Genomic DNA, 24,899 nt, shown 5'->3' on the forward strand with positions numbered 1-24,899 from the left:
GGTATATTATAACATAGGAGATACAGTAGGTCTATAAGTTACTGGGATCACCAGTCTGGTGGTATATTATAACATAGGAGATACAGTAGGTCTCAGTTACTGGGATCACTAGTCTGGTGGTATATTATAACATAGGAGATACAGTAGGTCTATAAGTTACTGGGATCACCAGTCTGGTGGTATATTATAACATAGGAGATACAGTAGGTCTATACGTTACTGGGATCACCAGTCTGGTGGTATATTATAACATAGGAGATACAGTAGGTCTCAGTTACTGGGATCACTAGTCTGGTGGTATATTATAACATAGGAGATACAGTAGGTCTATAAGTTACTGGGATCACCAGTCTGGTGGTATATTATAACATAGGAGATACAGTAGGTCTATACGTTACTGGGATCACCAGTCTGGTGGTATATTATAACATAGGAGATACAGTATGTCTCAGTTACTGGGATCACTAGTCTGGTGGTATATTATAACATAGGAGATACAGTAGGTCTCAGTTACTGGGATCACCAGTCTGGTGGTATATTATAACATAGGAGATACAGTATGTCTCAGTTACTGGGATCACCAGTCTGATGGTATATTATAACATAGGAGATACAGTATGTCTCAGTTACTGGGATCACCAGTCTGGTGGTATATTATAACATAGGAGATACAGTAGGTCTATAAGTTACTGGGATCACCAGTCTGGTGGTATATTATAACATAGGAGATACAGTATGTCTCAGTTACTGGGATCACCAGTCTGGTGGTATATTATAACATAGGAGATACAGTAGGTTTCAGTTACTGGGATCACCAGTCTGATGGTATATTTATCATTTTATATAGACTATATAGTTAGAAGACGCTAAAAGCTACCGGTTCAGTTTAATAATTGCACATGACGGTTTGATAAATACTGTGGACAGTCAGCCTGGAAGTCTAGAGACAGAAACTGTTGAAAGGTAAATATATATATGACATCCACGATCAAGGCAATAGATCAACACCTGATTATTATAACAACGTTATAAGCATTTCAATATTGCTATTAACAGATTGATAAATAACATGCCAAAATATCAAAGTCAACATCGTAGCCACGCAGTAGGGCATTTAAAACGTGTTCAAACCTACAGGGGCAGAGTGGGGTAGTTGGGGGTAGTTGGGGTCTAACCTACAGGGGCAGAGTGGGGTAGTTGGGGGTAGTTGGGGTCTAACCTACAGGGGCAGAGTGGGGATGGTTGGGGGTAGTTGGGGTCTAACCTACAGGGGCAGAGTGGGGTAGTTGGGGTCTAACCTACAGGGGCAGAGTGGGGTAGTTGGGGTCTAACCTACAGGGGCAGAGTGGGGTAGTTGGGGTCTAACCTACAGGGGCAGAGTGGGGTAGTTGGGGTCTAACCTACAGGGGCAGAGTGGGGTAGTTGGGGTCTAACCTACAGGGGCAGAGTGGGGTAGTTGGGGTCTAACCTACAGGGGCAGAGTGGGGTAGTTGGGGTCTAACCTACAGGGGCAGAGTGGGGTAGTTGGGGTCTAACCTACAGGGGCAGAGTGGGGTAGTTGGGGTCTAACCTGCAAGGGCAGAGTGGGGTAGTTGGGGTCTAACCTAAAGGGGCAGAGTGGGGTGGTTTGGGGTAGTTGGGGTCTAACCTACAGGGGCAGAGTGGGGTGGTTTGGGGTAGTTGGGGTCTAACCTACAGGGCAGAGTGGGGTGGTTTGGGGTAGTTGGGGTCTAACCTACAGGGGCAGAGTGGGGTAGTTGGGGGTAGTTGGGGTCTAACCTGCACTACATTAATAGATGATTATTAAAGTCCAGAGGTCTTCTCTCTGTCATGGCTTATCTGTCTGTGAGGTGTCTTCTGCTACATTCTCTGGCCTGGTCCAAAAACACGCCCTAGCCCCTTGTCTCCTAGCCCCTTGTCTCCTAGCCCATAATCTGTTAGTCCCTAGACTCCTAGTCCCTTCTAGTTCTTACCTCGTTGTTGTGTGGAGTTCTGGATGAATCTGATAGCTGGGTAAGAAGCAATGATTGGAAGGGTATATGGAGGCCATATCTGATTGGTTGGAAGGGTATATGGAGGCCATATCTGATTGGTTGGAAGGGTATATGGAGGCCATATCTGATTGGAAGGGTATATGGAGTCCATATCTGATTGGAAGGGTATATGGAGGCCATATCTGATTGGAAGGGTATATGGAGGCCATATCTGATTGGAAGGGTATATGGAGGCCATATCTGATTGGAAGGGTATATGGAGGCCATATCTGATTGGAAGGGTATATGGAGGCCATATCTGATTGGAAGGGTATATGGAGGCCATATCTGATTGGAAGGGTATATGGAGGCCATATCTGATTGGTTGGAAGGGTATATGGAGGCCATATCTGATTGGAAGGGTATATGGAGTCCATATCTGATTGGAAGGGTATATGGAGGCCATATCTGATTGGTTGGAAGGGTATATGGAGGCCATATCTGATTGGAAGGGTATATGGAGTCCATATCTGATTGGAAGGGTATATGGAGGCCATATCTGATTGGAAGGGTATATGGAGGCCATATCTGATTGGTTGGAAGGGTATATGGAGGCCATATCTGATTGGTTGGAAGGGTATATGGAGGCCATATCTGATTTGTTGGAAGCGTATATGGAAGCCATCACACCATCTGGTTCCTTCAGGTCTGTGCTAACTGCTAACCAGGTGAGAGGCTAGGGGCTGTTTCTGGACCTCTTCCCATTGATTTATCCTGCAATTAATGTTGTGCAATTGGTAGCATGCCAGTTTGTCTTCTTCAAATGCCTCTAATCTAATTGCAGCAGTAAAAGTAATCAGATTACAGTACTTAGTTTGAGTAATCCAATAATTACTATTTTGGACAGGTGCATTTTAAAAGTAACCTCCCCAACCCTGCTTGTGCTACATTCTCTGGCCTCGTCCAGAAAGAAGCCCTAGTCCCTTATCCCCTAGCCCCATGTCTCCTAGTCCCTTATCCTAGTCCCTTGTCTCCTAGCCCCATGTCTCCTAGTCCCTTTTATTCCCTAACTGGTTGTTGTGTGCAGATCTAAAGGAATCACATAGCTGGCCGTAAGAAGCAATGATTGGAAGGATATATTTGTTATATGGAAGCCATATCTGATTGATTGAAAGGATATAATTGTTATATGGAGGCCATATCTGATTGATTGAAAGGATATATTTGTTATATGGAAGCCATATCTGATTGATTGAAAGGATATAATTGTTATATGGAAGCCATATCTGATTGATTGAAAGGATATATTTGTTATATGGAAGCCATAGCTGATTGATTGAAAGGATATATTTGTTATATGGAAGCCATATCTGATTGATTGATAGGATATATAGAAGCTGTCACACCGAGCTGATTCCTTCATGTCTGTGCTGACCAGGTGACAGAGGCCAGGTGTTGTTTCTGGACATTAGCCTCTCTTACCCTGGCCTAAAGGTCAAAGGCTAAAGGTCAGGTTGGCATTCAGCATGCATAAGGAGGGGGCTTCTCGAAGCCGGAGGGCCCGTAGACGGGGCCAGGGTAGAGGGCAGGGGCGTTGGGTGTTAGCATGTAACCCTGACCAGGGTCCTGGGAGCCAGTCTGGAAGGTGGGCTGGCTGGGGGCCTGGGCGGAAGGCTGGCTCTGGCTCTCCTCTGACGGAGAGGAGGGGGTTAGGGTCATCTCCAGGCCGGGCTGGGGGGTGGAGGGGGCCTGGTAACTGCTGTGGTGCTGAGAAAGACAGAGAGAGAGAAGAGGAGAGGAGAGGAGAGAGAGACAACAGAGGGGAGAGAAGAGAGACAACAGAGGGGAGAGAAGAGAGACAACAGAGGAGAGAGAGAGAGAGACCGAGGTTGAGAGAGAGAGACATAGAGAGAAGAGAGCGAGGAGAGAGAGACAACAGAGGAGAGAGAGAGACCGAGGTTGAGAGACATAGAGAGAAGAGAGAGAGGAGAGAGATGACAGAGAGGAGACATTCATATCACTGGATGACGAGGAGATTTTACTTTTACGAAATACTATTGTAGTTGGGGTCTAACCTACAGGGGCAGAGTGGGGTAGTTGGGGTCTAACCTACAGGGGCAGAGTGGGGTAGTTGGGGTCTAACCTACAGGGGCAGAGTGGGGTAGTTGGGGTCTAACCTACAGGGGCAGAGTGGGGTAGTTGGGGTCTAACCTACAGGGGCAGAGTGGGGTAGTTTGGAGTAGTTGGGGTCTAACCTACAGGGCAGAGTGGGGTAGTTGGGGTCTAACCTACAGGGGCAGAGTGGGGTAGTTGGGGTCTAACCTACAGGGACAGAGTGGGGTAGTTGGGGTCTAACCTGTAGCGGCAGAGTGGGGTAGTTGGGGTCTAACCTACAGGGGCAGAGTGGGGTAGTTGGGGTCTAACCTACAGGGGCAGAGTGGGGTAGTTGGGGTCTAACCTAGAGGGGCAGAGTGGAGTAGTTGGGGGTAGTTGGGGTCTAACCTAGAGGGACAGAGTGGGGTAGTTGGGGTCTAACCTACAGGGACAGAGTGGGGTAGTTGGGGTCTAACCTACAGGGGCAGAGTGGGGTAGTTGGGGTCTAACCTGTAGCGGCAGAGTGGGGTAGTTGGGGGTAGTTGGGGTCTAACCTGCAGGGGCAGAGTGGGGTAGTTGGGGTCTAACCTACAGGGCAGAGTGGGGTAGTTGGGGTCTAACCTGTAGCGGCAGAGTGGGGTAGTTGGGGTCTAACCTGCAGGGGCAGAGTGGGGTAGTTGGGGTCTAACCTACAGGGGCAGAGTGGGGTAGTTGGGGTCTAACCTACAGGGGCAGAGTGGGGTAGTTGGGGTCTAACCTAGAGGGGCAGAGTGGAGTAGTTGGGGTCTAACCTACAGGGGCAGAGTGGGGTAGTTGGATCTAACCTACAGGGGCAGAGTGGGGTAGTTGGGGTCTAACCTAGAGGGGCAGAGTGGAGTAGTTGGGGGTAGTTGGGGGTAGTTGGGGTCTAACCTAGAGGGACAGAGTGGGGTAGTTGGGGTCTAACCTACAGGGACAGAGTGGGGTAGTTGGGGTCTAACCTACAGGGGCAGAGTGGGGTAGTTGGGGTCTAACCTGTAGCGGCAGAGTGGGGTAGTTGGGGGTAGTTGGGGTCTAACCTGCAGGGGCAGAGTGGGGTAGTTGGGGTCTAACCTACAGGGCAGAGTGGGGTAGTTGGGGTCTAACCTACAGGGCAGAGTGGGGTAGTTGGGGTCTAACCTACAGGGCAGAGTGGGGTAGTTGGGGTCTAACCTACAGGGGCAGAGTGGGGTAGTTGGGGTCTAACCTACAGGGGCAGAGTGGGGTAGTTGGGGTCTAACCTAGAGGGGCAGAGTGGAGTAGTTGGGGGTAGTTGAGGGTAGTTGGGGTCTAACCTAGAGGGACAGAGTGGGGTAGTTGGGGTCTAACCTACAGGGACAGAGTGGGGTAGTTGGGGTCTAACCTACAGGGGCAGAGTGGGGTAGTTGGGGTCTAACCTACAGGGGCAGAGTGGGGTAGTTGGGGTCTAACCTACAGGGGCAGAGTGGGGTAGTTGGGGTCTAACCTACAGGGGCAGAGTGGGGTAGTTGGGGTCTAACCTACAGGGGCAGAGTGGGGTAGTTTGGAGTAGTTGGGGTCTAACCTACAGGGCAGAGTGGGGTAGTTGGGGTCTAACCTACAGGGGCAGAGTGGGGTAGTTGGGGTCTAACCTACAGGGACAGAGTGGGGTAGTTGGGGTCTAACCTGTAGCGGCAGAGTGGGGTAGTTGGGGTCTAACCTACAGGGGCAGAGTGGGGTAGTTGGGGTCTAACCTACAGGGGCAGAGTGGGGTAGTTGGGGTCTAACCTAGAGGGGCAGAGTGGAGTAGTTGGGGGTAGTTGGGGTCTAACCTAGAGGGACAGAGTGGGGTAGTTGGGGTCTAACCTACAGGGACAGAGTGGGGTAGTTAGGGTCTAACCTACAGGGGCAGAGTGGGGTAGTTGGGGTCTAACCTGTAGCGGCAGAGTGGGGTAGTTGGGGGTAGTTGGGGTCTAACCTGCAGGGGCAGAGTGGGGTAGTTGGGGTCTAACCTACAGGGCAGAGTGGGGTAGTTGGGGTCTAACCTGTAGCGGCAGAGTGGGGTAGTTGGGGTCTAACCTGCAGGGGCAGAGTGGGGTAGTTGGGGTCTAACCTACAGGGGCAGAGTGGGGTAGTTGGGGTCTAACCTACAGGGGCAGAGTGGGGTAGTTGGGGTCTAACCTAGAGGGGCAGAGTGGAGTAGTTGGGGTCTAACCTACAGGGGCAGAGTGGGGTAGTTGGATCTAACCTACAGGGGCAGAGTGGGGTAGTTGGGGTCTAACCTAGAGGGGCAGAGTGGAGTAGTTGGGGGTAGTTGGGGGTAGTTGGGGTCTAACCTAGAGGGACAGAGTGGGGTAGTTGGGGTCTAACCTACAGGGACAGAGTGGGGTAGTTGGGGTCTAACCTACAGGGGCAGAGTGGGGTAGTTGGGGTCTAACCTGTAGCGGCAGAGTGGGGTAGTTGGGGGTAGTTGGGGTCTAACCTGCAGGGGCAGAGTGGGGTAGTTGGGGTCTAACCTACAGGGCAGAGTGGGGTAGTTGGGGTCTAACCTACAGGGCAGAGTGGGGTAGTTGGGGTCTAACCTACAGGGCAGAGTGGGGTAGTTGGGGTCTAACCTACAGGGGCAGAGTGGGGTAGTTGGGGTCTAACCTACAGGGGCAGAGTGGGGTAGTTGGGGTCTAACCTAGAGGGGCAGAGTGGAGTAGTTGGGGGTAGTTGAGGGTAGTTGGGGTCTAACCTAGAGGGACAGAGTGGGGTAGTTGGGGTCTAACCTACAGGGACAGAGTGGGGTAGTTGGGGTCTAACCTACAGGGGCAGAGTGGGGTAGTTGGGGTCTAACCTGTAGCGGCAGAGTGGGGTAGTTGGGGGTAGTTGGGGTCTAACCTGCAGGGGCAGAGTGGGGTAGTTGGGGTCTAACCTACAGGGCAGAGTGGGGTAGTTGGGGTCTAACCTACAGGGCAGAGTGGGGTAGTTGGGGGTAGTTGGGGTCTAACCTGCAGGGGCAGAGTGGGGTAGTTGGGGGTAGTTGGGGTCTAACCTGCAGGGGCAGAGTGGGGTAGTTGGGGGTAGTTGGGGTCTAACCTGTAGCGGCAGAGTGGGGTAGTTGGGGGTAGTTGGGGTCTAACCTGCAGGGGCAGAGTGGGGTAGTTGGGGGTAGTTGGGGTCTAACCTGCAGGGGCAGAGTGGGGTAGTTGGGGTCTAACCTACAGGGCAGAGTGGGGTAGTTGGGGTCTAACCTGTAGCGGCAGAGTGGGGTAGTTGGGGTCTAACCTACAGGGGCAGAGTGGGGTAGTTGGGGGTAGTTGGGGTCTAACCTACAGGGCAGAGCGGGGTAGTTGGGGTATTTTTTACCTGCATGGGCAAAGCGGGGTAGTTGGGGTAGGCGGGCAGGGCCTGTCCGTTGGGGCAGAAGCCAGCGTAGGTCACCACATGCTGGGTGGGGTTATACATGATATGGGGGGGTGGGGCGGGACTGGGGGACATCTGGGTGGCAGGAGCCTGAGACAGAAGGAGGGAAGGGAGGGAGTGAGGGAGGGAGAGGAGAGAGAGGGAAGGGAAGGGGAGGGAGAAAGAGAGAGGGAGAGGGGAGGGGAGGGAAAGAGGGAGAGCGAAGGGAGGGAGAGAGGGTGAAGGGAGAGGGGAGAGAAGGGGGAGAGGGGAGGGAGGGAGAAAGAGAGGGGAGGGAAGGGGGAAGGGAGAGGGAAGAGAAGGGGGGGGAAGGGAGAGGGGGAGAGGGGAGAGAAGGGGGGAAGGGAGAGATTTGGAGAGGGGAGAGAAGGGGGGAAGGGAGAAGGGAGAGAAGGGAGTGGGGTGGGAAGGGGGGGAAGGGAGAGGGGTGGGAAGGGGGGGAAGAGAGAGGAATACGTATAGTTAGTGTAACCAACAACAAATGAAATATGTACCTAACAAACAGACGTGTGTTCTAGGTATTGTGTGTGTGTGTGTGTGTGTGTGTGTGTGTGTGTGTGTGTGTGTGTGTGTGTGTGTGTGTGTGTGTGTGTGTGTGTTTGTGTGCCCACCAGGTCCTTGTAAGCCCCCAGTATAGCAGCTGTGATGATTCCCAGGAACAGGCCCATTATGTTGAGCACCACACAGACCCACAGCAGACGATGGAGCTGGACCACATCCCAGCAGCTACTCACCCCCGTGAACTCATAGTAATGGGTGTGGTAGTCTGGACTGGAGGAGAGACAGGAGACAGAGTGAACTCATAGTAATGGGTATGGTAGTCTGGACTGGAGGAGACAGAGTGAACTCATAGTAATGGGTGTGGTAGTCTGGACTGGAGGAGAGACAGGAGACAGAGTGAACTCATAGTAATGGGTGTGGTAGTCTGGACTGGAGGAGAGAGAGGAGACAGAGTGAACTCATAGTAATGGGTATGGTAGTCTGGACTGGAGGAGAGACAGGAGACAGAGTGAACTCATAGTAATGGGTATGGTAGTCTGGACTGGAGGAGAGACAGGAGACAGAGTGAACTCATAGTAATGGGTATGGTAGTCTGGACTGGAGGAGAGAGGAGACAGAGTGAACTCATAGTAATGGGTATGGTAGTCTGGACTGGAGGAGAGAGAGGAGACAGTGAACTCATAGTACTGGGTATGGTAGTCTGGACTGGAGGAGAGAGAGTGAACTCATAGTAATGGGTATGGTAGTCTGGACTGGAGGAGAGAGAGGAGACAGAGTGAACTCATAGTAATGGGTATGGTAGTCTGGACTGGAGGAGAGAGAGGAGACAGAGTGAACTCATAGTAATGGGTATGGTAGTCTGGACTGGAGGAGAGAGAGGAGACAGAGTGAACTCATAGTAATGGGTATGGTAGTCTGGACTGGAGGAGAGAGAGGAGACAGAGTGAACTCATAGTAATGGGTATGGTAGTCTGGACTGGAGGAGAGACAGGAGACAGAGTGAACTCATAGTAATGGGTATGGTAGTCTGGACTGGAGGAGAGAGAGGAGACAGAGTGAACTCATAGTAATGGGTATGGTAGTCTGGACTGGAGGAGAGAGAGGAGACAGAGTGAACTCATAGTAATGGGTATGGTAGTCTGGACTGGAGGAGAGAGAGGAGACAGAGTGAACTCATAGTAATGGGTATGGTAGTCTGGACTGGAGGAGAGACAGGAGACAGAGTGAACTCATAGTAATGGGTATGGTAGTCTGGACTGGAGGAGAGACAGGAGACAGAGTGAACTCATAGTAATGGGTATGGTAGTCTGGACTGGAGGAGAGACAGGAGACAGAGTGAACTCATAGTAATGGGTATGGTAGTCTGGACTGGAGGAGAGACAGGAGACAGAGTGAACTCATAGTAATGGGTATGGTAGTCTGGACTGGAGGAGACAGAGTGAACTCATAGTAATGGGTATGGTAGTCTGGACTGGAGGAGAGAGAGGAGAGAGAGTGAACTCATAGTAATGGGTATGGTAGTCTGGACTGGAGGAGACAGAGTGAACTCATAGTAATGGGTATGGTAGTCTGGACTGGAGGAGAGAGAGGAGACAGAGTGAACTCATAGTAATGGGTATGGTAGTCTGGACTGGAGGAGACAGAGTGAACTCATAGTAATGGGTATGGTAGTCTGGACTGGAGGAGAGACAGGAGACAGAGTGAACTCATAGTAATGGGTATGGTAGTCTGGACTGGAGGAGAGAGAGGAGACAGAGTGAACTCATAGTAATGGGTATGGTAGTCTGGACTGGAGGAGAGACAGGAGACAGAGTGAACTCATAGTAATGGGTATGGTAGTCTGGACTGGAGGAGAGACAGGAGACAGAGTGAACTCATAGTGCTGGGTATGGTAGTCTGGACTGGAGGAGAGAGAGGAGACAGAGTGAACTCATAGTAATGGGTATGGTAGTCTGGACTGGAGGAGAGACAGGAGACAGAGTGAACTCATAGTAATGGGTATGGTAGTCTGGACTGGAGGAGAGACAGGAGACAGAGTGAACTCATAGTAATGGGTATGGTCGTCTGGACTAGAGGAGAGACAGGAGACAGAGTGAACTCATAGTAATGGGTATGGTAGTCTGGACTAGAGGAGAGACAGGAGACAGAGTGAACTCATAGTAATGGGTATGGTAGTCTGGACTAGAGGAGAGAGAAGAGACAGAGTGAACTCATAGTAATGGGTATGGTAGTCTGGACTGGAGGAGACAGAGTGAACTCATAGTAATGGGTATGGTAGTCTGGACTGGAGGAGAGACAGGAGACAGAGTGAACTCATAGTAATGGGTATGGTAGTCTGGACTGGAGGAGAGAGAGGAGACAGAGTGAACTCATAGTAATGGGTATGGTAGTCTGGACTAGAGGAGAGACAGGAGACAGAGTGAACTCATAGTAATGGGTATGGTAGTCTGGACTGGAGGAGAGAGAGGAGACAGAGTGAACTCATAGTAATGGGTATGGTAGTCTGGACTGGAGGAGACAGAGTGAACTCATAGTAATGGGTATGGTAGTCTGGACTGGAGGAGAGACAGGAGACAGAGTGAACTCATAGTAATGGGTATGGTAGTCTGGACTGGAGGAGAGACAGGAGACAGAGTGAACTCATAGTGCTGGGTATGGTAGTCTGGACTGGAGGAGAGAGAGGAGACAGAGTGAACTCATAGTAATGGGTATGGTAGTCTGGACTGGAGGAGAGACAGGAGACAGAGTGAACTCATAGTAATGGGTATGGTAGTCTGGACTAGAGGAGAGACAGGAGACAGAGTGAACTCATAGTAATGGGTATGGTAGTCTGGACTAGAGGAGAGAGAAGAGACAGAGTGAACTCATAGTAATGGGTATGGTAGTCTGGACTAGAGGAGAGACAGGAGACAGAGTGAACTCATAGTAATGGGTATGGTAGTCTGGACTAGAGGAGAGACAGGAGACAGAGTGAACTCATAGTAATGGGTATGGTAGTCTGGACTAGAGGAGAGAGAAGAGACAGAGTGAACTCATAGTAATGGGTATGGTAGTCTGGACTGGAGGAGACAGAGTGAACTCATAGTAATGGGTGTGGTAGTCTGGACTGGAGGAGAGACAGGAGACAGAGTGAACTCATAGTAATGGGTGTGGTAGTCTGGACTGGAGGAGAGACAGGAGACAGAGTGAACTCATAGTAATGGGTATGGTAGTCTGGACTGGAGGAGACAGAGTGAACTCATAGTAATGGGTGTGGTAGTCTGGACTGGAGGAGAGACAGGAGACAGAGTGAACTCATAGTAATGGGTGTGGTAGTCTGGACTGGAGGAGAGACAGGAGACAGAGTGAACTCATAGTAATGGGTGTGGTAGTCTGGACTGGAGGAGAGACAGGAGACAGAGTGAACTCATAGTAATGGGTGTGGTAGTCTGGACTGGAGGAGAGACAGGAGACAGAGTGAACTCATAGTACTAGGTATGGTAGTCTGGACTGGAGGAGAGAGAGGAGACAGAGTGAACTCATAGTAATGGGTATGGTAGTCTGGACTAGAGGAGAGACAGGAGACAGAGTGAACTCATAGTAATGGGTATGGTAGTCTGGACTAGAGGAGAGAGAAGAGACAGAGTGAACTCATAGTAATGGGTATGGTAGTCTGGACTGGAGGAGACAGAGTGAACTCATAGTAATGGGTATGGTAGTCTGGACTGGAGGAGAGACAGGAGACAGAGTGAACTCATAGTAATGGGTATGGTAGTCTGGACTGGAGGAGAGAGAGGAGACAGAGTGAACTCATAGTAATGGGTATGGTAGTCTGGACTAGAGGAGAGACAGGAGACAGAGTGAACTCATAGTAATGGGTATGGTAGTCTGGACTGGAGGAGAGAGAGGAGACAGAGTGAACTCATAGTAATGGGTATGGTAGTCTGGACTGGAGGAGACAGAGTGAACTCATAGTAATGGGTATGGTAGTCTGGACTGGAGGAGAGACAGGAGACAGAGTGAACTCATAGTAATGGGTATGGTAGTCTGGACTGGAGGAGAGACAGGAGACAGAGTGAACTCATAGTGCTGGGTATGGTAGTCTGGACTGGAGGAGAGAGAGGAGACAGAGTGAACTCATAGTAATGGGTATGGTAGTCTGGACTGGAGGAGAGACAGGAGACAGAGTGAACTCATAGTAATGGGTATGGTAGTCTGGACTAGAGGAGAGACAGGAGACAGAGTGAACTCATAGTAATGGGTATGGTAGTCTGGACTAGAGGAGAGAGAAGAGACAGAGTGAACTCATAGTAATGGGTATGGTAGTCTGGACTAGAGGAGAGACAGGAGACAGAGTGAACTCATAGTAATGGGTATGGTAGTCTGGACTAGAGGAGAGACAGGAGACAGAGTGAACTCATAGTAATGGGTATGGTAGTCTGGACTAGAGGAGAGAGAAGAGACAGAGTGAACTCATAGTAATGGGTATGGTAGTCTGGACTGGAGGAGACAGAGTGAACTCATAGTAATGGGTGTGGTAGTCTGGACTGGAGGAGAGACAGGAGACAGAGTGAACTCATAGTAATGGGTGTGGTAGTCTGGACTGGAGGAGAGACAGGAGACAGAGTGAACTCATAGTAATGGGTATGGTAGTCTGGACTGGAGGAGACAGAGTGAACTCATAGTAATGGGTGTGGTAGTCTGGACTGGAGGAGAGACAGGAGACAGAGTGAACTCATAGTAATGGGTGTGGTAGTCTGGACTGGAGGAGAGACAGGAGACAGAGTGAACTCATAGTAATGGGTGTGGTAGTCTGGACTGGAGGAGAGACAGGAGACAGAGTGAACTCATAGTAATGGGTGTGGTAGTCTGGACTGGAGGAGAGACAGGAGACAGAGTGAACTCATAGTACTAGGTATGGTAGTCTGGACTGGAGGAGAGAGAGGAGACAGAGTGAACTCATAGTAATGGGTATGGTAGTCTGGACTGGAGGAGAGACAGGAGACAGAGTGAACTCATAGTACTAGGTATGGTAGTCTGGACTGGAGGAGAGAGAGGAGACAGAGTGAACTCATAGTAATGGGTATGGTAGTCTGGACTGGAGGAGAGACAGGAGACAGAGTGAACTCATAGTACTAGGTATGGTAGTCTGGACTGGAGGAGAGAGAGGAGACAGAGTGAACTCATAGTAATGGGTATGGTAGTCTGGACTGGAGGAGAGACAGGAGACAGAGTGAACTCATAGTACTAGGTATGGTAGTCTGGACTGGAGGAGAGAGAGGAGACAGAGTGAACTCATAGTAATGGGTATGGTAGTCTGGACTGGAGGAGAGACAGGAGACAGAGTGAACTCATAGTACTAGGTATGGTAGTCTGGACTGGAGGAGAGACAGGAGACAGAGTGAACTCATAGTAATGGGTATGGTAGTCTGGACTGGAGGAGAGACAGGAGACAGAGTGAACTCATAGTAATGGGTATGGTAGTCTGGACTGGAGGAGAGACAGGAGACAGAGTGAACTCATAGTAATGGGTATGGTAGTCTGGACTGGAGGAGACAGAGTGAACTCATAGTAATGGGTATGGTAGTCTGGACTGGAGGAGACAGAGTGAACTCATAGTAATGGGTATGGTAGTCTGGACTGGAGGAGAGACAGGAGACAGAGTGAACTCATAGTAATGGGTATGGTAGTCTGGACTGGAGGAGAGACAGGAGACAGAGTGAACTCATAGTAATGGGTATGGTAGTCTGGACTAGAGGAGAGACAGGAGACAGAGTGAACTCATAGTAATGGGTATGGTAGTCTGGACTGGAGGAGAGAGAGGAGGCAGAGTGAACTCATAGTAATGGGTATGGTAGTCTGGACTGGAGGAGAGACAGGAGACAGAGTGAACTCATAGTAATGGGTATGGTAGTCTGGACTGGAGGAGAGAGAGGAGACAGAGTGAACTCATAGTAATGGGTATGGTAGTCTGGACTGGAGGAGAGACAGGAGACAGAGTGAACTCATAGTAATGGGTATGGTAGTCTGGACTGGAGGAGAGACAGGAGACAGAGTGAACTCATAGTAATGGGTATGGTAGTCTGGACTGGAGGAGAGACAGGAGACAGAGTGAACTCATAGTAATGGGTATGGTAGTCTGGACTGGAGGAGAGACAGGAGACAGAGTGAACTCATAGTAATGGGTATGGTAGTCTGGACTAGAGGAGAGACAGGAGACAGAGTGAACTCATAGTAATGGGTATGGTAGTCTGGACTGGAGGAGAGACAGGAGACAGACAGTCACACACACACAGGTGTTTTTCCTTACCTCTCACAGTTGTACAGGTCACAGCAGTAGCAGGTGTTGCTCTTCATTCTCACTTTACACTCACTGTTGAATGAGCTGCACATCACCTACAGACAGACAGACAGACAGACAGACAGACAGACAGACAGACAGACAGACAGACAGACAGAGACAAAGAGACATTGCTATGGCAGCAAAAAACAGAATGTGTCATTGTCAGTAGATGGTGCCAGAGAGCCCGATACCCCAACCAGCGAACCCGTCCCTAACCATAACCCCTAACTATGTATTATCTACCCCCCCATAACCCCTAACTATGTATTATCTACCCCCGTAACCCCTAACTATGTATTATCTACCCCCCATAACCCCTAAATATGTATTATCTACCCCTCCATAACCCCTAACTATGTATTATCTACCCCCCATAACCCCTAACTATGTATTATCTACCCCCATAACCCCTAACTATGTATTATCTACCCCCCATAACCCCTAACTATGTATTATCTACCACCCATAACCCCTAAATATGTATTATCTACCCCCCATAACCCCTAACTATGTATTATCTACCCCTACATAACCCCTAAATATGTATTATCTACCCCCCCATAACCCCTAACTATGTATTATCTACCCCCTAACTATGTATTATCTACCCCCATAACCCCTAACTATGTATTATCTACCCCCCCATAACCCATAACTATGTATTATCTACCCCCACATAACCCCTAACTATGTATTATCTACCCCCACATAACCCCTAACTATGTATTATCTACCCCCCCCCATAACCCATAACTATGTATTATCTACCCCCACATAACCCCTAACTATGTATTATCTACCCCCACATAACCCCTAACTATGTATTATCTACCCCTCCATAACCCCTAACTATGTATTATCTACCCCCCCATAACCCCTAACTATGTATTATCTACCCCCCATAACCCCTAACTATGTATTATCTACCCCCCCCATAACCCCTAACTATGTATTATCTACCCCCCATAACCCCTAACTATGTATTATCTACCCCCATAACCCCTAACTATGTATTATCTACCCCCCATAACCCCTAACTATGTATTATCTACCCCCACATAACCCCTAACTATGTATTATCTACCCCCCCATAACCCCTAACTATGTATTATCTACCCCCTAACTATGTATTATCTACCCCCCCATAACCCCTAACTATGTATTATCTACCCCCATAACCCCTAACTATGTATTATCTACCCCCCTAACTATGTATTATCTACCCCTCCATAACCCCTAACTATGTATTATCTACCCCCCCCCCCGTAACCCCAAACTATGTATTATCTACCCCCCATAAACCCTAACTAACCTACGTCCCCCCCCCCTCCACTATTAAAGGAATAGGGTGTTATCTCAGACTCTAAAGACAGACCTACGTCCCCCCCTCCACTATTAAAGGAATAGGGTGTTATTTCAGACTCTAAAGATAGACCTACATCCCCCCCTCCACTATTAAAGGAATAGGGTGTTATTTCAGACTCTAAAGATAGACCTACATCCCCCCCCTCCACTATTAAAGGAATAGGGTGTTATTTCAGACTCTAAAGATAGACCTACGTCCCCCCCTCCACTATTAAAGGAAGAGGGTGTTATCTCAGACACAGGCTCAATCTCCATGGTAACACTGAACACGCTGTACTGAGTGGGAAGGGAAAGATCCGCCCCACGACGTTTACTAACTCTGTCAAGACTTCATCGAGCTTTAATGAATTCTGAAAGTCATAAGCAAGTCATTCAACGTTTTTCATACACATTATACTTAGGAAGGAGGTGTGTGTGTGGTGGGAGGTGGAGGTGTGTGTGTGGTGAGGGGGGTGTGTGTGGAGGAGGTGTGTGTGTGTGTGGAGGAGGTGTGTGTGTGTGGAGAAGGTGTGTGTGTGTGGAGGAGGTGTGTGTGTGTGGAGGAGGTGTGTGTGTGGTGGGGTGTGTGTGTGGTGGGGGGGGGGTGTGGTGGGGGGTGTGTGGAGGAGGTGTGTGTGGTGGGGTGTGTGTGTTGTGGGGTGTGTGTGGTGTGTGTTTGTGGTGGGTGTGTGTGTGGTGTGTGTGGTGGGGTGTGTGTGGTGGGGGGGTGTGTGTGGAGGAGGTGTGTGTGTGGTGGGTGTGTGTGGTGGGGTGTGTGTGGTGGGGGGGTGTGTGTGGAGGAGGTGTGTGTGTGGTGGGGTGTGTGTATTGTGGGGTGTGTGTGGTGTGTGTTTGTGGTGGGTGTGTGTGTGGTGGGGGGGTGTGTGTGTGTGGAGGACATGGGTGTGTGTGTGTGTGTGTGTGTGTGTGTGTGTGTGTGTGTGTGTGTGTGTGTGTGTGTGTGTGTGTGTGTGTGTGTGTGTGTGTGTGTGTGTGTGTGTGTGGAGGAGGTGTGTGTGTGGTGGGGTGTGTGTATTGTGGGATGTGTGTGGAGGAGGTGTGTGTGTGGAGGCGGTGTGTGTGTGGAGGAGGTGTGTGTGTGTGTGGTGGGTGGGTGGGTGTGTGTGTGGTGGGTGTGTGTGTGGTGTGTGTGTGGTGGGTGTGTGTGTGGTGTGTGTGTGGTGTGTGTGTGTGTGTGCTCTGATTCACCTCAGTATAATAGTTGTCGTAGGCGTACCCTGATCCACTGGCGTAGAACTCACACCTGTCCTCCAGCAGAGGCCTCCTGTCCTGAGAGAGGAAACAGAGAGGAGATTCAAGTTGAAACTGACAGCATTTTAACAACATGAAATCTTATTAAAATGTGTTCATATATACACCACCAGGAAGAATATGAATCCTTATCTGACCAGCGAGCCATTAGATATGGTCATTTTGACGTTTTCATAAACTCTTAGAATGTTTGGGAATTACGTAGAGTAAGGCATATGTGAACATTCTATAGCAATATATAGTGGGAACATGGCTGTCTGTTTGGACAATTAATAGACACTGCAGGACATAAAACCTAATAACAGACCGGAGTCTACGCAGACTGGTCGGTGTGCTACAGCCAATCAGAGCTACAGTAGTCATATAGTTTCTGTGTCGGGGGGGCTAGGGTCAGTCTGTTATATCTGGAGTATTTCTCCTGTCTTATCTGGTGTCCTGTGTGAATTTAAGTATGTTCCCTCTAACTCTGTTTCTTTTCTCTCGGGGGACCTGAGCCCTAGGACCATGCCTCAGGTCAACCTGGCCTGATGACTCCTTGCTGTCCCCAGTCCACCTGGTCGTGCTGCTGCTCCAGTTTCAACTGTTCTGCCTGCGGCTATGGAACCCTGACCTGTTCACCGGACGTGCTACCTTGTCCTGGACCTGCTGTTTTCAACTCTCTCTCTCTACCGCACCTGCTGTCTCTTACTCTGAATGATCAGCTATAAAAAGCCAGATTACATTTACCCCTGAGGTGCTGACCTGTTGCACCCTCTACAACCACTGTGACCCTGACCCTGCTGGTCATCTATGAACGTTTGAACATCTTGGCCATGTACTGTTATAATCTCCACCCGGCACAGCCAGAAGAGGACTGACCACCTCTCAGAGCCTGGTTCCTCTCTAGGTTTATAATCTCCACTCGGCACAGCCAGAAGAGGACTGGCCACCCCTCAGAGCCTGGTTCCTCTCTAGGTTTATAATCTCCACTCGGCACAGCCAGAAGAGGACTGGCCATCCCTCAGAGCCTGGTTCCTCTCTAGGTTTATAATCTCCACCCGGCACAGCCAGAAGAGGACTGGCCACCCCTCAGAGCCTGGTTCCTCTCTAGGTTTATAATCTCCACTCCAGGTCCTACTGCCTGTAAACACACAGTCCAGTTCATAGTGAATGATGGCAGGTCCTACTGCCTGTAAACACACAGTCCAGTTCATAGTGAATGATGACAGGTCCTAATGCCTGTAAACACACAGTCCAGTTCAAAGTGAATGACGACAGGTCCTACTGCCTGTAAACACACAGTCCAGTTCATAGTGAATGATGACAGGTCCTACTGCCTGTAAACACACAGTCCAGTTCATAGTGAATGATGGCAGGTCCTACTGCCTGTACACACACAGTCCAGTTCAAAGTGAATGATGACAGATCCTACTGCCTGTAAACACACAGTCCAGTTGCTCAGCCCGGCCAAACTGAGCAATCGGTGGAAAAGGGTCTTGGTCAGGGAGGTGACTAAGAACCGGATGGTCACTCCAACCATCTCTGTAGAGCTCCACCAATCAGGCCTTTATGGTAGAGTGGCCAGACGGAAGCCACTCCTCAGTCCTCCAATGACAGGACATCCTCCTAGCAGCTAGCTAGCTAGCTAACGCTAGGCTCTGTGTTTTTAGCTTGCTACGTAAATAGATACGCTAGCCTCTTAGCCACATTGACTGACTTGTGATCATTGCCCCTTGCTAGTGTGGTTGTATTGACATTCCCAACCTTAGTTACAGTCGTTCGTTTTTTGTTAAAGAACATTGAGTCGTTGAAAGTGAAACAGTGCATCGTGAATGGAGGCAGCAAACTATGTACCAGGCCAGCTGGGATTTACAACCCGATAGCAATCAAATAAAATACATGTATTGGTGAATGATATGAATCATGCATTGAACTGCATCTATCTATTCTGCCCACAATGCCTTAGTGTACATCATGGAATGTTGAGTCACATGGAAGCTGGGAATTGGATATTTTTGACTGATGATATGAGTGTCTGTGGTACGCAAACCAAAGAGTATAATTGACCTGATTTGGGTTTTAGGAATGAAACTGTGCAATGTTCTTCTAGATGCTTCGAGTCAGTTTTATTGTTCTCCGATGTTACACAATATAATGAATGTGTTGTAGTACAGGAGGTTGATGTGTTTAGACATGTGTGCTCTCTTGACTATGATTAATGCCATTTGACAATATACACACCAGCAGATGACTGGAGGTCAGGTTCAACAAGCTTTCACAATGGGCAGCTAAAAGAAAATGTCCTCGGTAACTCCTATGCCTCAATGTGCTATGTACTGACTTTTCTAACCTCCAGTTTCACCGTAAGATGTATATGTTGCTGCCACCAGCCCCACATTGAAAGTATTACAGGGCAGCAGTCTCTTATAATATAATAATAATAATAATAATAATAATATATCCCATTTAGCAGACGCTTTTGTCCAAAGCGACTTACAAGTCGGCTGGGGCCACTACTTTTACATATGGGTGGCCCCAGCGGGAATCGAACCCACGACGCTTGGCGTTGCAAGCGCCATGCTCTACCGACTGAGCCAGAGATTCTCTTGTTTTTCTGCATCAAACTAAACAGAAATCGCCACAATTAGTGCCTTTGGTGCCCTTTAGGTCTCCTTGGCTATTGCTGTTATCTGTCCCTTCATCTCACAGCACTTTTCTCAGTCTGGTCGTGTCTTTCGGACGGTCTGATGACACACGTGCTGCATTGTATACTGTAACTACAGCAGAGGTACTTGTTCAATTCCTACCTTAATTAAAAGGAAACAAGAGGTTTCTTCACCAGCGTCAATAATCCAGAGTAATACAGATGTGAAATGTAAACAACTGCATCCCGATGAGATTCGGTTTCACGTGGCGATATTCAGATGAACAATGTCTTTGTGCATCTACATTGCTGCTGTTTGGGGTTTCAGGCTGGGCTTCTGTACAGCCCTGTGGGACATCTACTGGTGTGAAAAGGGCTTTATAAATACATTTGATTGATTGATTGATTGATTGATTGATTGATTGATTGATTGATTGAGTGTCTGTTTGTTTCATATCTGCAAATTAGTTAAAACAATGTCGGTCCCACTTTAAGGCTGTGTTAAAAGTAGTGCACTATCTAGGGAAAAGGGGGCTGTTTGGGAGGCAACCTAGCATTCTGTAGCTTGTCTTGTCTCAGAGTGAAGGGATGTTAGTGTTATTATGGGATGTTCAATCGGTCTTAACTGGTCTGTCGTCACAGGCTGTCAGACCAGAGCACCCACAATGCCGGGCAGGGCGAGTGCTCAGATAGATTGGTCTGATTTGACTGTTGCCATGTGAATAACGACAGAGCGGTGACGAGGACAGTTGGCCACGGAGACGAGAGACCAAAGTTCCATCTGATTGTTTCTACAAAGTTTCATTACTGGAGTCAGCCTGAGCAGAGGGTGTGTGTGTGTGCGTGTGTGTGTGTGTGTGTGTGTGTGTGTGTGTACTGACTATGAACTCAGCCGCGATGATTCCGTCCACGATGGCACAGAAGAAGGAAGCGATGACTCCCATACTGATGAAGATGATGGCTGCCATGAGCTGCAGGAGGAAGAGAGGGAGAGGAGAAGAGGGAGAAGAGAGAGGAAGGAGGGGGGAGGAGGAGAGAGAGAGAGAAGGAAGGAAAGGGAGGTAAGGGGGAGAGGAGGAGAAAGAGGGGAGAGGAGAAGGGGGGGAGGAGGGGGGAGAAGGAGAGGAAGAAGAGGAGGGGAGGAGGAGAGAGAGAGGGAGAGGAGAAGGGGGAGGAGGAGGGGGGAGAAGGAGAGGAAGAGAGGAAGAAGAGGAGGTAAGGAGGAGAAGCGAGGAGGAGAGGGAGAGAAGGAGAGAAGTAGAATTAGTAAGTGTAATGCACATAACACCCCGACACACAAACACAGCCAGTGCCCCAGGATTACGTAAGTGCCCTTGCCTCAGATGATTGTGTTGCCTGGATGAGGACTGGGGTAATAAAGGAAATGTACAGCTCTCTGCTTCCTGCCTCGTCAGGCAGAGGTACTTTATGGGTTGTTTAGTGTCCTCCAATCAGAGTGGGCCAACGGGACGACCCTTCTACACAGGGAAGGTCAATCTCATTCCCCCAATCTGATTCACCAACACACACACCTTAACACATCAATCTGATTCACCAACACACACACCTTAACACATCAATCTGATTCACCAACACACACACCTTAACACATCAATCTGATTCACCAACACACACACCTTAACACATCAATCTGATTCACCAACACATACACCTTAACACATCAATCTGATTCACCAACACACACACCTTAACACATCAATCTGATTCACCAACACACACACCTTAACACATCAATCTGATTCACCAACACACACACCTTAACACATCAATCTGATTCACCAACACACACACCTTAACACATCAATCTGATTCACCAACACACACACCTTAACACATCAATCTGATTCACCAACACACACACCTTAACACACATCAATCTGATTCACCAACACACACACCTTAACACATCAATCTGATTCACCAACACACACCTTAACACATCAATCTGATTCACCAACACACACACCTTAACACATCAATCTGATTCACCAACACACACACCTTAACACATCAATCTGATTCACCAACACACACACCTTAACACATCAATCTGATTCACCAACACACACACCTTAACACATCAATCTGATTCACCAACACACACACCTTAACACAGACTGTGTCTCTCTCACACACACACACGTCACATACTCATCCACGCACCCACGCACCCACACACACACAAGCACACACACCTTTTCACAATCTCTTCTCACACACACACATGCACACACACACACAAACATGTTCACAAACTCACACACTCTGCCAAACACACACATCCTATGAAGACACATCCCAAACTCAGTGAAATCAATACAGCGTCATTCCACTGACAGGGAGAAAACCATTCCTGTTATAAACCCAGTCAGTTGGAAATGAGGGTTTTCTAGTCAAGGCCTGTTCATGGGAACATGACTGGTGGTCATTTTAATTCTTCAGCTCACTGAGTCACCATGATGGAGTGTGTGTGAGCACGTTGTACACACACACACACACACACACACACACACACACACACACACACACACACACACACACGCACACACACACACGCACACACGCACACACGCACACACGCACACACGCACACACACACACACACACACACACACACACACACACACACCACACACACACACACACAGACACACACTGCCCATCCAACCCCAGCAGACCCGATCACAGATGGGTGTTCATCAAGTTGATATTGTAAAGCGTTTTAACTGCCTCCCAATCCCTCCTAGCAGACTGGTGCTGTGCTGATGGCCGTGTGCTTTTCCTGTACCTCCTTACTGCCCTGGCCCAGCTTTCATCCCTCCCTGCCGTGACACTCTCTATCAATGGAGATACACATGTTCCTCATGACTCTCTTTTTACTCAAGGTGAAAATCTGAATCCAACAGAAGCCTCAGTACACACAAAGTCCTCTCATCTCCTCTCCTCTCATCTCTCCTCCTCCTCTCATCTCCTCTCCTATCTCATCTCATCTCCTCTCCTATCTCATCTCCTCTCCTCCTCTCATCTCCTCTCCTATCTCATCTCCTCTCCTCCTCTCATCTCCTCTCCTCCTCTCATCTCCTCTCCTCTCATCTCCTCTCCTATCTCATCTCCTCTCCTATCTCATCTCCTCTCCTATCTCACCTCCTCTCCTCCTCTCATCTCCTCTCCTCTCATCTCTCCTCCTCCTCTCATCTCCTCTCCTATCTAATCTCATCTCCTCTCCTATCTCATCTCCTCTCCTCCTCTCATCTCCTCTCCTCCTCTCATCTCCTCTCCTCTCATCTCCTCTCCTATCTCATCTCCTCTCCTATCTCATCTCCTCTCCTATCTCATCTCCTCTCCTATCTCATCTCCTCTCCTATCTCATCTCCTCTCCTATCTCATCTCCTCTCCTATCTCATCTCCTCTCCTATCTCATCTCCTCTCCTATCTCACCTCCTCTCCTCCTCTCATCTCATCTCCTATCTCATCTCCTCTCCTATCTCATCTCTCCTCCTCCCATCTCCTCTCCTATCTCATCTCCCATCTCTCCTCCTCTCATCTCCTCTCATATCCCATCTCTCATCTCCTCTCCTATCCTATCTCTCCTCCTCTCATCTCCTCTCCTATCTCATCTCTCCTCCTCCCATCTCCTCTCATATCTCATCTCTCCTCCTCTCATCTCCTCTCCTATCTCATCTCCTCTCCTATCTCATCTCTCCTCCTCCCATCTCCTCTCCTATCTCATCTCTCCTCCTCTCATCTCCTCTCCTATCTCATCTCCTCTCCTATCTCATCTCCTCTCCTATCTCATCTCTCCTCCTCCCATCTCCTCTCCTATCCCATCTCTCCTCCTCTCATCTCCTCTCATATCCCATCTCTCCTCCTCTCATCTCCTCTCCTATCTCATCTCTCCTCCTCCCATCTCCTCTCATATCTCATCTCTCCTCCTCTCATCTCCTCTCCTGTCCCATCTCTCCTCCTCTCATCTCCTCTCATATCCCATCTCTCCTCCTCTCATCTCCTCTCCTATCCTATCTCTCCTCCTCTCATCTCCTCTCCTATCTCATCTCTCCTCCTCTCCCCTCCTCTCTTAACCCATCTCCCCTCCTCTCTTAACCCATCTCTCCCCCTCTCTTAACCCATTTCTCCTCCTCCCCCCTCCTCTCTAAACCCATCTCTCCTCCTCTCCCCTCCTCTCTTAACCCATCTCTACCCCTCTCTTAACACATCTCCTCTCCTCTCATATCCCATCTCTCCTCCTCTCCCCTCCTCTCTTAACCCATCTCTCCCCTCCTCTCTTAACCCATCTCTCCCCCTCTCTTAACCCATCTCTCCTCCTCTCCCCTCCTCTCTTAACCTCTTACCCTTATGGTGGCGCTATTTCATTTTTGGAAGAAAAACGTTCCCGTTTTAAACAAGATATTTTGTCACAAAAAGATGCTCGACTATGCATATAATTGCTACTGTTCGAAAGAAAACACTCTGACGTGTCCAGAAATACAAATATCTTCTCTGTGCAAACGCCTTTAACGTGAGCTTCAGGCAAAACCAAGATGACTTGGCATCCAGGAAATGACAAGGATTTTTGAGGCTCTGTCTTTCATGATCTCCCTTATATGGCTGTGAACGCAAGAGGAATGAGTCTGCCCTTTCTGTCGTTTCCCCAAGGTGTCTGCAGCATTGTGACGTATTTGTAGGCAGATCGTTGGAAGATTGACCATAAGAGACCACATTTTACCACGTGTCCGCCGGTGTCCTGCGCGAAATTGGTGCGCAAAAGTCACCTGCCAGTATTTTTCCATGGGGCACAGAGAGAGAAGCAAGCTTCCACGAACTGCATGTCAATGAAGATATGTGAAAAAACACCTTGAGGATTGATTCCAAACAACGTTTGCCATGTTTCGGCCGATATTATGTAGTTAATCCGGAAAAGTTTCACGTTGTAGGTGACTGCATTTTCGGTTCGTTTCGGTAGCCAGGCGCAATGTAGAAAACGGAACGATTTCTCCTACACACAGACGCTTTCAGGAAACACTGCGCATTTGGTATGTGGCTGGGAGTCTCCTCATTGAAAACATCAGAAGCTCTTCAAAGGTAAATGATTTTATTTATTTGGTTATCTGGCTTTTGTGAAAATGTTGCAAGGCTACATGCTACACAAAATGCTATGCTAGCTTTGCATACTCTTACACAAATTAGTCAATTTCTATGGTTCAAAAGCATATTTTGAAAATCTGAGATGACAGTGTTGTTAAGAAAAGGCTAAGCTTGAGAGCAAACGCATTATTTTAATTTTATTTGCGATTTTCAGAAATCGTTAACGTTGGGTTATGCTAATGAGCCTGAGGCTTAGTCACAAACCCGGATCCGGGTTGGGGAG

The 24,899-nt window shown here is 48.9% G+C and overlaps 1 protein-coding gene across 1 annotated transcript; it reads right to left on the reverse strand.

The window, feature by feature from the left end:
• Window positions 1-3,494: 3,494 nt before the first annotated feature.
• LOC135536455 (transmembrane protein 255B-like) lies at window positions 3,495-20,481 on the reverse strand. Its single transcript, XM_064962797.1, has 6 exons — window positions 20,395-20,481; window positions 16,828-16,908; window positions 14,242-14,327; window positions 8,063-8,222; window positions 7,395-7,541; window positions 3,495-3,740 (listed from the first exon to the last, which is right to left on the reverse strand). The coding sequence occupies exons 1-6, from the start codon at window positions 20,479-20,481 to the stop codon at window positions 3,495-3,497; spliced, it is 807 nt and encodes a 268-aa protein (XP_064818869.1).
• Between the last annotated feature and the right edge of the window lie 4,418 nt (window positions 20,482-24,899).

This window comes from Oncorhynchus masou, unplaced genomic scaffold (assembly GCF_036934945.1).
Source record: "Oncorhynchus masou masou isolate Uvic2021 unplaced genomic scaffold, UVic_Omas_1.1 unplaced_scaffold_621, whole genome shotgun sequence".
Classification (NCBI taxonomy): domain Eukaryota; kingdom Metazoa; phylum Chordata; class Actinopteri; order Salmoniformes; family Salmonidae; genus Oncorhynchus; species Oncorhynchus masou.

What these genes read in the sequence shown, in the direction of transcription:
- LOC135536455 (XM_064962797.1), bottom strand. Translation starts at nt 20,481, where the DNA reads ATGGCAGCCATCATCTTCATCAGTATGGGAGTCATCGCTTCCTTCTTC. An exon ending in TGGGGGCTTACAAGGACCTG is followed by an intron (nt 7,542 to 8,062) that starts GTGGGCACACAA and finishes CTTCTGTCTCAG; the next exon opens with GCTCCTGCCACCCAGATGTC. An exon ending in ACCCCGCTTTGCCCATGCAG is followed by an intron (nt 3,741 to 7,394) that starts GTAAAAAATACC and finishes TGTCTTTCTCAG; the next exon opens with CACCACAGCAGTTACCAGGC.